Source organism: Oncorhynchus mykiss, chromosome 12 (genome assembly GCF_013265735.2).
Source record: "Oncorhynchus mykiss isolate Arlee chromosome 12, USDA_OmykA_1.1, whole genome shotgun sequence".
Taxonomy (NCBI): domain Eukaryota; kingdom Metazoa; phylum Chordata; class Actinopteri; order Salmoniformes; family Salmonidae; genus Oncorhynchus; species Oncorhynchus mykiss.
This window is the reverse complement of record NC_048576.1, coordinates 25892460-25906254: the sequence shown is the minus strand read 5'-3', so window position 1 is coordinate 25906254 and position 13795 is coordinate 25892460. Positions and strand designations below refer to the sequence as shown.

At 42.5% G+C, this 13795-nt stretch overlaps 1 protein-coding gene and 1 pseudogene across 1 annotated transcript; both read right to left on the bottom strand.

The window, feature by feature from the left end:
* Positions 1–6530: 6530 nt before the first annotated feature.
* Positions 6531–8763, bottom strand: vma21 (vacuolar ATPase assembly factor VMA21). Its single transcript, XM_021623181.2, has 3 exons — positions 8566–8763; positions 7963–8072; positions 6531–7734 (listed from the first exon to the last, which is right to left on the bottom strand). The coding sequence occupies exons 1-3, from the start codon at positions 8625–8627 to the stop codon at positions 7589–7591; spliced, it is 318 nt and encodes a 105-aa protein (XP_021478856.1). The 5' UTR covers positions 8628–8763; the 3' UTR covers positions 6531–7588.
* LOC110536829 lies at positions 8675–13490 on the bottom strand (annotated as a pseudogene).
* Positions 13491–13795: the final 305 nt, after the last annotated feature.

Below are 13795 nucleotides of genomic sequence, written 5' to 3'. Positions count from 1 at the left end.
GAACTCGGGATAAAACGAGCTCCGACTGGGAAAATACATTTTGAACGCTCATCCAACTCGGAATTGTAAGTCAGGAACTCGGGCCTCTTTCTAGAGCTACGACCTGAAGATCACTAACGTCATCATGATTCGACCTCGTTTTTTTTCAAGTTCCAGATCTCTTGAAAGCACCATAAATCAACAGAATGCTGGACTTTGATGATAAAGTTTGATTACAAAATTTGCACACAAAGGACCGTCACTCCACCTTCCTGTTCAAGTGAGCACAGCACAACAAGGTGAGTCCAAAAATGTATGGTATGCTGCTGCATAAATTATGTAATATGCCAGGGAGATATGTATATTGTAGCTAAGAAAGTAATACTAAGTGTATGTTGTGTAGTAAGCTGTTAGTAGCCCACCCTAATAATTTGATCTATTTCCCCTCTTAATTTTGCCAACTGTTCTGACTTGTTCTGACGAACGAATTGACTGTTCTGACTTGCCTACTGTTCTGACAGTGCACATGTGGCCTATAGCCTGATTTAGAGAAATGTTATCAAATATTGTAAGAGCTTTCATTGTCTGCTTATATGCCCCCTTTATTTATCCTCCAGTTCTGACTTGGTGTACAGGGAAAACACTGTAAGAGCGGCCCATGTTCTGAAATCTGTCGCTGTATACCACTGCTCCACCTGGCTATCAGCAGAGCCTTGTTTGGCAGAAAAACAGTTCATTCAGCCTCATTTACTGCCTTTTAAAAAACATAGCTTATATGGCTGACTTGCTTAAACAAATGTGGTTTCTACTGACAATTGAGATGTACAAACTACGGTATAAGGGGACGACAAGCACATAATTAGGATTAAGACAATAAGCTAGCTAGGACGGAGGTAGTCAATAAAACTATTTGTTCAGCATGTCATGGCTGTTGAAAGGAGAGCACCAAGGTGCAGCGTGGTGAGCATTCATTTTCCTTTTATTAATCAAAATGACGCCGAACAAAAACAAATAACACTACAAAAACAAACCGTGAAGCTCAAAGGCTATGTGCCCTAAACAAAGTCAACTTCCCACAAAGAAAGGAGGGAAAAAGCTACCTAAGTATGGTTCCCAATCAGAGACAACGATAGACAGATGTCCCTGATTGAGAACCATACCCGGCCAAAACATAGAAACACCAAATCATAGAAAACGAAACATAGAATGCCCACCCCAACTCAGACCCTGACCAAACCAAATAGAGACATTAAAAGGCTCTCTACGGTCAGGGCGTGACACAGCACTTTTGAAATGCACACAAAAAATTGGGGTTTCAACAACGGTTCTTCTAAGATCCTCAAAGTTCTTCGAAGAACCTTAGGGTTCTTGGCACTGAAAACGGTCCCGAAAAGGTTCTTCAAGAACCCCATAGGAGGTAGGGTTTATCGAGGAACCTCCTTAGTTGGTGGGGGTTCTTGCAGGAACCTAGCTGCCCAACTGAAACACTTGGATTTGAATTTAAAAGGACAACAGGTGCAGACACTTAACTGAAACATGTAAAGGTCTCCTCAATTTAAGGTAAGGTTTATCCCTTGTATGATCTAAATGTATATTATTTTATGATGATACCATCTTTTCATATTTGTGCAAATTTTTCTAAAACAGAGAATAGGCACAATTCAAAGGATATGAATCAACAAAGAGGTAAGAATATGTAGGCTATAAGAATATGTTGAAGGCTAGCTGTATTGGGTGAAGATGACAGAACTGCTCCCTTTTGTGTCTGTGTCTGCAGGTATACAGACAAGGAGGCATACAAAGGTATGTCAGTTGGTATTGGTATGTTATGCAGATCACATGTACCATCCTCCGCCCTTACCTCTTCAATGAATATCCCATAGGCCTCTACATTATCGACAAGGTATGTGATCAAGACAAAGGAGATTATTGTGGACTACAGGAAAAGGAGGACCGAGCATACCCCCCATTCTCATCGACGGGGCTGTAGTGGAGCAGGTTGAGAGCTGATGTGGACGTAAAGTTCCTTTGCATCCGCATCACCAATAAACTAACATGGTCCAAGCACACCAAGACAGTCGTGAAGAGGGCACGACAAAACCTATTCCCCCTCAGGAGACTGAAAAGATTTGTCATGGGTCCTCAGATCCTCAAAAGGTTCTACAGCGGCACCATTAAGAGCATCCTGATGGATTGCATCACTGCCTGGTATGGCAACTGCTCAGGCTCTGATTGCAAGGCACTACAGAGGGTAGTGCGTACGGCCCAGTACATCACCGGGGCCAAGCTTCCTGCCATCCACGACCTCTACACCGGGCGGTGTCAGAGGAAGGCCCTAAAAATTGTCAAAGACTCCAGCCACCCTAGTCATCGATTGTTCTCTCTGCTTCCGCACGGCAAGCGGTACCGGAGCGCCAAGTCTAGGTCCTAGAGGCTTCTAAACAACTTCTGCCCCCAAGCCATAAGACTCCTGAACATCTAATAAAATGGCTACCCAGACTATTTGCATTTCCACCCCTTCCACCTTTCCAGAAACAAGTCTCTCACCGCTTGCTATAGACCACCCTCTGCCCCCAGTTGTGCCCTGGACACTGTAGGTGAATTGATTGCCCCCCATCTATCTTCAGAGCTCGTGCTGCTAGGTGACCTAAACTGGGACATGCTTAACACCCCGGCCATCCTACAACCTAAGCAAGATGCCTTCAATCTCACACAAATTATCAATGAACCTACCAGGTATAACCCCAAATCCGTAAACACGGGCATCCTCATAGATATCATCCTAACCAACTTGCCCTCCAAATACACCTCTGCTATCTTCAACCAAGATCTCAGCGATCACTGCCTCATTGCCTGCATCCGTAATGGGTCTGCGGTCAAACGACCACCCCTCATCACTGTCAAACACTCCCTAAAACACTTCAGCGAGCAGGCCTTTGTAATCGACCTGGCCCGGGTATCCTGGAAGGATATTGACCTCATCCCGTCAGTAGAGGATGCCTGGTTATTCTTTAAAAGTGCCTTCCTCACCATCTTAAATAAGCATGCCCCATTCAAAAAATGTAGAACCAGGAACAGATATTGTCCAGATATAGCACAAAAACATCCTGGGGCGTACCGCATTAACATCGAATAGCCCCCTTGAAATACAACTTTTCAGGGAAGTTAGGAACCAATATGCAGGCAGTTAGGAAAGATAAGGTTAACTTTTTCAAACAGAAATGTGCATCCTGTAGCACAAACTCAAAAAGGATCTGGGACACTGTAAAGTCCATGGAGAATAAGAGCAGCTCCTCCCAGCTTCCCACTGGACTGAGGCAAGGAAACACTGTCACCACCGATAAATCCACTATAATTGAGAATTTCAATAAGCATTTTTCTAAGGCTGGCCATGCTTTCCACCTGGCTACCCCTACCCCGGTCAACAGCCCTGCACCCCCCACAGCAACTTGTCCAAGCCTCCCCCATTGCTCCTTCACCCAAATCCAGATAGCTGATGTTCTGAAAGACATGCAAAATCGGGACCCCTACAAATCAGCCGGACTAGACAATCTGGACCCTCTCTTTCTAAAGTTATCTGCCGAAATTGTTACAACACCTAATACTAGCCTGTTCAACCTCTCTTTTGTATCGTCTGAGATTCACCAAAGATTGGAAAGCTGCCACGATCATCCATCTCTTCAAAGGGGGAGACACTCTAGACCCAAACTGCTACAAACAGATATCTATCCTACCATGCCTTTCTAAGGTCCTCGAAAGCCAAGTTAACAAACAGATTACCGACCTTTTTGAATTCCACCGTACCTTCTCCGCTATAAAATCTGGTTTCAGAGCTGGTCATGGGTGCACCTCAGCCACGCTCAAGGTCCTAAACGATATCATAACCGGCATCGATAAGAGACAGTACTGTGCAGCCGTATTCATCGACCTGGCCAAGGCTTTCGACTCTGTCAATCACCTCATTCTTGTCGGCAGACTCAACAGCCTTGATTTCTCAAATGACTGCCTCGCCTGGTTCACCAACTACTTCTCTGATAGAGTTCAGTGTGTCAAATCGAAGGGCCTGTTGTCCGGACCTCTGGCAGTCTCTATGGGGGTGCCACAGGGTTCAATTCTTGGGTGGACTCTTCTCTGTATACATCAATGATGTCGCTCTTGCTGCTGGTGATTCTCTGATCCACCTCTACTCAGACGACACCATTCTGTATATTTCTGGCCCTTCTTTGGACACTGTGTTAACTAACCTCCAGACGAGCTTCAATGCCATACAACTCTCCTTCCGTGGCCTCCAACTGCTCTTAAATGCAAGTAAAACTAAATGCATGCTCTTTAACCGATCGCTGGCCGCACCAGCCTGCCCGTCCAGCATCACTACTCTGGACGGTTCTGACTTAGAATATGTGGACAACTACAAATAACTAGGTGTCTGGCTAGACTGTAAACTCTCCTTCCAGACTCACATTAAGCTTCTCCAATCCAAAATTACATCTAGAATCGGCTTCCTATTTCGCAACAAAGCCTCCTTCACTCATGCTGCCTAACATACCCTCGTAAAACTGACCATCCTACCGATCCTCGACTTTGGCGATGTCATTTACAAAATAGCCTCCAACACGCTACTCAACAAATTGGATGCAGTCTATCACAGTGCCATCCATTTTGTCACCAAAGCCCCATATACTACCCACCACTGCGACCTGTACGCTCTCGTTGGCTGGCCCTCACTTCATACTCATCACCAAACCCACTGGCTCCAGGTCATCTACAAGTCTTTGCTAGGTAAAGCCCCGCCTTATTTCAGCTCACTGGTCACCATAGTAGCACCCACCCGTAGCACGCACTCCAGCAGGTATATTTCACTGGTCACCCCCAAAGCCAATTCCTCCTTTGGCCGCCTTTCCTTCCAGTTCTCTGCTGCAAATGACTGGAACGAACTGCAAAAATTCCTGAAGCTGGAGACTCATATCTCCCTCACTAACTTTAAGCACCAGCTGTCAGAGCAGCTCACAGTTAACTACACCCATCTGTAAGTAGCCCATTCAACTACCTCATCCCCATACTGTATTTATTAATTTATCTTGCTCCTTTGTACCCCAGTATCTCTACTTGCACATTCATCTTCTGCACATCTACCATTCCAGTGTTTAATTGGTATATTGTAATTACTTCACCACCATGGCCTATTTATTGCCTTACCTCCCTTATCATACCTTATTTGTACACAATGTATTTATACTTTTTCTACTGTATTATTGACTGTATGTTTGTTTATTCCATGTGTATCTCTGTGTCGTTGTATGTGTCGAACTGCTTTGCAATATCTTGGCCAGGTCGCAGTTGTAAATTAGAACTTGTTCAAAACTAGCCTACCTGGTTAAATAAAGGTGAAATAAAAAATATATTTAAAAAAAATTATATGCTGCTGCTACTCTGTTATTATCTATGCATAGTCACTTTAATAACTCTACCAACATGTACATATTACCTCAATTACCTCGACTAACCGTTGCTCCCGCACATTGACTCTATACCCCCTGTATATAGCCTCGCTATTGTTATTTTACTGTTGCTCTTTAACTATTTGTTACTTTTATTTCTAACATGTTTATTTTCTTAAAACTGCATTGTTGGTTAAGGGCTTGTATAAGTAAGCATTTCACCTGTTGTATTCGGCGCATGTGACAAATAAACATGCAAACAGGTTTTTTCCATCACATTCACCACAAATACCAAAGGTATGAATTCTGTTGTGTGCATGTTTTGTTAATCATCTGTATAATTACATTTTTGGGGATAAACAGACTTCACCCTCCCTACATCTCTGATGAATATGACAGGAAACTTGTTCAATCACCATGCGCTGCAAAATCATTCTGGCTGTGGATACGGAGAACATCAAAAATTAACCCTGAAAGGTTTTTCAAAAGGTTATTTGAGAATCCATTAAAAGGGGTTCTTTGAAGAACCTATAGGGGTTCCCCCACAGTTTCAATTTGAAGAACCCATAAAGGACACTCCAGGAACCATTTCATTTCTGAGTGTAGGGTGTTGGGACTGCTGTTGGGACTCTGCTGCTGGGACAGCTTTATGTAGGCCCTAACAGTTTGTGGGCAGCGTTATAGTGCAATTAATGTATTGTTTAGTGTTGTGCAGTGGCTTTGCTGGCATGCATCCCAACTTTTTTGTTGTTGTTTGCCCCACCACACTAAAATCACCACTGCTCCAATCCTGACCTGAAACACATGGCTGTCAGTCTTGCTGTGACAAGTTGGTTTCAGAAAAGGTTTGTGTTGTTCGTGTAAGTGCAGTATGTCTACCAAGTACTATTTATTATATGTTCATTACATTGATCTGACGTCTTACATAAATTCAGCCTGACTTAAATCTGAGGTTTAATGCTAGTTGTGCCTTTTTGTAGGATGCATAGTTTTTCTTTGAGGGAATGGTTAGATTTCTAAATCATTGGGCATTTAAGCAGAGCATTACAAAGTTACTAGGCCAATCAGTGGCCTTGGTTTCCATATTTCCTCCATCAGAAGCCAGACATGTTCTCAAGGTTTCCATGATTGTCTTTAATTTCCATGTTTTTAAACTCTTGGTTTGCTGCCTGTCATTAAGTCAAGACCTTCATTCTTTCTTGTTTTTCCAGTAAGTATTTGCTGTGTGAATTGAAAACATTTTTGTTATAATTCTTGAACCACAAATCAGAGATGAATGCTTTATTGAACAACCCGTTGTTTTCCCCCAATGACTATTCAATTTCATCCAATTGTCAAACCCTGACAGCACACGTTCATGGTGTCAGTTTGAATGTATTTTTTGTTGAGACAAGCTTACAGAAAGAGACCCAGGGTGGAGGTCTCTGCAAGCATGATCAATAAAAACGCCATCATGGGTATTTCACGTATCATTATGAATTCTATCAAATTGGGTGAAAACAAACATTGTCACATGTTGTATTCTGTCAAAAAGAGCCTTGGGAGTTCAACAAACTAGAATGTGCATATCACATTTGAAGGAATCAGTGAGAAAAAAAAAATGCATTCTAAAGTTTAAAAAAAAACAGATGAAGTGAAGATAGATTTGTGGTATATGACATTAAGACTTATCATCAGCCATCTATTTTATCCATTATTTTTTATTTTGATACAATCTAACCTCCGATGATGCGAAGCCACAGGTGTTCATATTAGGTTGATACCTACAGATGTTTATCAAGTATTTAGATTCAAAACAATGACTGAATGATGATTGATTACCTTAATGGCATACGGCAATACACCAAAATATAATCCTCTTCCCTAAGAAAACCTATCCCCAAAGCCCTGTTACCAGGTTAGATTTAATAGGGCCCCATGTCTTAAAAATAGTTGTCCCTAATTTTTTAACTGCTGAAACTGGACAAACTCATTGAGCAATTGCTGCATATTCTTATGCCTGAACACCACATTGCATACTTTCGTGCCTCTCCAAGCATATAAATCCTGAACATCAACCATCCACTATTGCACTGCATCAGTGGGCTCTAGGCTGTAGCCTCACTGTCTTCTCTGTGTGTGGTGGTAGTGATGTGGTCACCCTCTTCTGGTCCACACACAGCCTGATCCTCCTAGTCCTGCTTTCCTTCTCTTGTCTGATGTGAGCCGGTGCCCTCATTCCATGCAACATACACAAAGAGGGCCAAGACCACATGGACAGCTATCACTGCCACGATGGCAGCATAGAAATAACTGTCATTGCTGGAATACCCAGAAGCTGAGGAAGCAAGAGAGAAAAACATTTTTCTTGTATATGACATTAAAACAATATAGGCTTATGGAAAAGCCATCATGATGGCAGAAATGGATGTCTTTAGTAAATGACACCAAAAACAGACATTTTACATAAAATATTCCACTAAACAAAAACAATGTGGCTCCTGCTGTGCATAATTACATTTTTGGTGGGCAAGCGGTGGGCTACACCCTTAGCTATCAAATTTACCTTCAAAAATATATGATTTTGATGTAAAATATAATCCTATTGGCAGGGTTATCATCATGACCGTGAAAAACAGCAATGTCTTCAGTACAGACACCAATGATCCATCATTCCTGAAAGAGAATGAAACAAAGAAAACACCTTTTGTTTTAATTTAGATGATTTGGTGACCACATTTCACAAATCTAACACTTTACTTGTTAGATTCATAAACTGTTTCTTATACAAGGAAACAAAACGGAAATGTATAAGCAAAAAATGTAACTGTGTCAAGTATAATTGCATCATATGCATAACCCCATTATTAATGTGCATGTATGACTGTAGAGTAATTTAGCTAGTTGGTTAACCCTGGACAGAGAGCACAGTTAGCTATATTTCTTGTCTAGTGATGACTTTGTAGGTGGTCAAATACTATATGCCCATGGTGAGGTACAGTAGCTAACAACATTGCATGTAACCTTGCAGCTACATGCAAGTATATATAGTATTGCCTAAATCAAGTTCACAAGCTGGGCTAGCAAGATATCTAGCTAGCTAGCAATCCATCCCGTTAGCTAGCAAGGCTCCAGTTTCACAACCTTTTGCCTATCCGTAATAACTTACCCTCTGAAATCTGGAACAGGACCTGGCATTGAGTTCAAAGATTGCTTATTATAGTTATCCATTTTTGGTTTAACTGAATGACACAGGCAATATTTTCTAGAAAAGATTACTATGTCGATGGCTCTTGCAGTGTGGCGATGAAAACATAAGACTTCCTGGTAACATCACATGACGTATACATTTTAAAGGAACACGGTATACAGTTGACCAAGTCGAAGGTGCTGACGTTTTTATTTATTTAACTAGGCAAGTCAGTTAAGAACAAATTCTTATTTATAATGACGGCCTACCCCGGCCAAAATCTAACCCAGACGACACTGGGCCAATTGTGCGCCACCCTATGGGACTCCCAATCACAGCCGGTTGTAATACAGCCTGGAATCAAACCAGGATCTGTAGTGACACCTCAAGCACTGAGATGCAGTGCCTTAGACCACTGCACCACTCGGGAGCCCATGACATGGTATATATTTTTATTTGTGCAGTGTCAATCAGTGTTCTTTGTACCATGTCTATGTTTTTAACAGGAGCATTTTATTCACCAATGTTGTTACTGATGAGGATATTTTTTTTACTATCTCTACAGATGTACTCACTTATTGTGGCTACTTCGCGTGATGTATTGTTTTCTCTACCTTCTTGCCTTTTTGCTGTTGTCTGTGCCGAATAATGTTTGTACCATGTTTTGTGCTGCTACCATTGCTGTGTTGATATGTGTTGCTGCCATGATATGTTGTTGTCTTAGGTCTCTCTTTATGTAGTGTTGTGGTGTCTCTCTTGTCGTGATGTGTGTTTTGTTCTATATTTTTATTTTTAATACCAGTCCCCCTCGCAGTAGGCCTTTTGGTAGGCTGTCTTGGTAAATAAGAATGTGTTCTTCATTAACTGACTTGCCTAATTAAATAAAGGTAAAAAAATAAAAAAAAACATGACCTGATGCTTAAAATGACACTTCATAGCCATTCTCCCAGAGAAATACATATTCGTGAAATTGTATACAGTAATACTAATTTTAAGACATGAAAAGCATGCTGATCAATGGAAATATGAGTCTATGTAATTGCATTATCTTACCACTAGAGGGTAACATACTATTAGAATCGGCACTAAACTAACGTGACAGACTACGAGGCCAACCTGTTTTACTCTAGTTTTACCAATGGGCGGATTCGATTATTCTGGGTGCCGGGCACCGGTCTATGGCCTGTGACGTGAATGGGCAAAAGTGGTAAGGGAGGAGCGCCCTTCTAAAATCGAACAGTAATCTGCGTCGCTCCGTCATGTTGTCAACAAGCCAGCATCGTACAGAAACCTATATTTAATATAAATATGTATATATATATTCTCTTCAAAACAGCACCCACTGTTAGTCATCTAGTGTATATAACTGGTTTTCCCTACCAAACTGCAATCTGTAATTTCACATCCGTTTATAAAAAGTCACACATCTCAACCACTTTGCATGCCCCTCAAACCTCAAACTTTTTTAAATGTTTGGGTAATGTCACTAATCACCATGATTCTTTCTCACTATTGTGCAGTACAGTCTTCACTGTATTTTTTTAAATATATTTTTAACTGAGTAGTAAGGTAAAGGATCCTCAATCCATCAATATGTGTTGCATTTCTACCAATGTTGGTTGACCAGCGCAAGAATCTCTTCATATATGATTGGCCTTGTATAGGAAGTGATTTATATTTTGCTCTTATCATATATTTTAGACTCAGAGGTACTGTATGCAATTACAATAAGGTTTGGTTGCTTTCAATTGCCTTGGCAAAAAAAACAGGTGCACCCAGGTCACCATGCAGTTTGACTATTAGAATAAGTACATGACTTGCACTGACTGAGGCAGCAGAACACATGTCTGAAATAAATCAACTTACATCCTTACAGCGAGTGCCCTTTGCCAAAGTATGGAGAGTGAAGTGATTACACAGCCCATAAAGCCTCCTATATTGATCAACCAGGTACCCAATGAAAAGAAAAACTATTCTTGAAGGGACAAACCATCCAAAGGCAGGCCGGACATCCAAATCTGGGGCCCAGGGTCACCTACCTACATTTTGGGGGGTAGGGAATACTGCTAGCTTGCTGCAATTCTACACATTTTGCCATGGAGTAGATATTTTTTTTCTTCAGTTTTATAGCTGAAGGGAGGATGGTAAATGTGATCAGCATAACATACCAATACCAATTGACATACCTTTGTATGCCTCCGTCTGTATACCTGTAGACAGAAAGTGAGCAGTTCAGTCATTTGCACCCAATGCAGCTAGCCTTCAATATATTCTTATAGCCTACAGTACATATTCTTACATCTTTGTTGATTGATATCCATTGAATTGTGTACATTTCCTATTTTAGAAAGAATTGCACAAATATGAAAAGATACATGGTACTGTATCATAAAATAATATAAATTAAGATCATACAAGGGACAAACCTTAACTAAACATTTTAAAGATCTCCTCAATTTAAGGTAAGTGCCTGCACCTGCTGTCATTTCAAATCAAAATGTTTCAGTTAGGCAGTTAGGTTCCTGCAAAAAAAAAAAAAAAAAAAAAAAAACACTAACTAAGGAGGTTCCTCGATGAACCCCCAAAAAAGGGAATAACCTTTTGGGGGCCATTTTCAGTGCCAGAAAAGTACTCGGTGCATGTTGAATGTTTAGCAGGACAGGAACATGGTCCAATTTACGCACTTATCAATAGAACACGTGGACATCCCTACTCCCTCTGATCTGGCAGACTCACTAAACACAAATGCATCGTATGTAAATTATGAGTTTTGGAGTGTACCTCTGGCTAAAAACAAGAAAAGCTGCTTTGCTTAATATAAGGAATTTTAAATTATTTCTACTTTTACATTTTATACTTAAGTATATTTTAGAAATTACATTTACTTTTGATACTTAAGTATATTTAGAACCAAATACTTAAACTTTTACTCAAGTAGTATTTTACTGGGTGACTTTCACTTTTACCTGAGTAACTTTCTATTAAAACAAATCTATACTTTTACTCAAGTATGACAATTGGGTACTTTTCCCACCACTGTACACAAGTTAAATGTTTATGTTTTTTTTTGACACTACATGTGACTGTTTACTTGTTCTTATAAATCCCTCAGTCCCACACCTGGAGCCTTCCACAAAAACTGTTAGAGCGGTGCACAGCCACAGGAAGATGCGCTGGTATTCCTTACGAAAGTTCTGATTGAGTAGCCCGTAGATGACAGCATTGGGACACCCTTCCGGGTCAGTGGCCACTGCCAGGCCAATAAAGCTGAGTGGTCCCCAGCACACAGCAAACAATAGGAACACAACATAGTCAAGAAGTTGTGAAGGTCGCTGGGCTTTAGTTTCTGCTTGTCATTTGGTTTCACCCTTTGTTTCACCTGGATGACTAACACCCAGATCCTCAGGTAGCAGTAACAGACCACCGAGAGGGGCACCAGGAAGTGGATGAGCACCACAGAGATGGTGTAGTAGGAGCTGCAGTCTGGGCGAAGGTGCAGGAGTAGATGGGTCGTACTGCAGTGAGCCCACAAAGACGTTGTGCACCGTGACCATGGCAGTGAGCAGCCAGGTGATGCCCAGGTAGCAGCAGGTGTTCCTGGTGCTGAACAGGCGGTTATAGTGCAGGCTGTGACAAATGTAGCAGTAGCGGTTGATGGCAATGACCATGATATTGAAGATGGAGCCAATGACACTGAGGCCCATGATTAAGCCTCTGAGCTGGCAGTGCACGTCCCCAACTGTCCAGTCATTGTGGAAGATGGCCAGGAGAGCCAGGAGGTTAGGCCACCACCTTGTCTGCCACCAACAGACTCACCAAAGATATTCCCTACAAGAGACAATACAATCATTTTAGTAGTCAAACTTACTGAATACAAAACATGCTTCCATATTAAATACACTATATATACACACACACACAAATGTATGTGGACACCTCTTCAAATTAGTGGATTTGGCTATTTCAGCCACACCCATTGCTGACAGGTGTATAAAATCGAGTACACAGCCATGCAATCAAACAAACATTAACAGTAGAATGAAAGTCACTGAGCTCTTCAGTAAGGCCAACGTGGCACCATCATAGGATGAAACCTTTCCAACAAGTCAGTTCGTCAAATTTCTGCCCTCCTGTTGGGGGGGCATTAAGGTCCATGTGCTTATTGATTGTGACCCGCGGATGCCTTGTTCATCTTGCCCGGGCAGAGACTGAAGTGTGAGTGTTACGGTTTTCTTCCTGGGAAGGAGAGGAGGACCAAAATGCAGCGTGGTTATGGTTGAACATCTTTAATAAAGATGATAACGTGAACAATAATCATATACAAAATAAGAAACCGTGGAAAAACCTAAACAATCCTAACTGGCGGCTCCGGACAGGCGGGAGACGCTGGCGGCTCCGGACAGGCGGGAGACGCTGGCGGCTCCGGACAGGCGGGAGACGCTGGAGGCTCCGGACAGGCGGGAGACGCTGGAGGCTCCGGACAGGCGGGAGGCTCCGGACAGGCGGGAGGCTCCGGACAGGCGGGAGGCTCCGGACAGGCGGGAGGCTCCGGACAGGCGGGAGGCTCCGGCGGCTCCGGACAGGCGGGAGACTCCGGCGGCTCCGGACAGGCGGGAGACTCCGGCGGCTCCGGACAGGCGGGAGACTCCGGCGGCTCCGGACAGGCGGGAGACTCCGGCGGCTCCGGACAGGCGGGAGACTCCGGCGGCTCCGGACAGGCGGGAGACTCTCCTCTCTCGACAAGCAGACCATAAGGTTTGACAATGGTCCCTCTCCCTCATGGTTGAACATTGAACAGTTTGAGGTAAATGATGACACTGGGGCAGAATTGTTTTGCAAATGGGACAGGAAATCTATAAAACCCATCACAGACAACCCTTTAATCATACATTCTGTCCTGGCATGGTGCAAACTGCCTGAGCTGTTCAGACGAGGGGGATTCCTTTCCCCTAAAACCCCTTTATGGAACAATAGATTGATCCCTATGTTTTTGCAGAATAGTAACTTTAGACCATGGTCTGATAAGGGTACCACTCTTCTGGAACATTGTTATGAGGAGGGAGTTCTTATGTCTTTTGATCAGCTGAAACAGAAATACCACTTGCCTAACAGGGACTTCTTTAGCTACCTACAACTGCAAAACTGTATTAGGGTGACTCTCAAGGGACAATGGAACCTACCTAAGATGTCACCTATTGAGCAACTATGC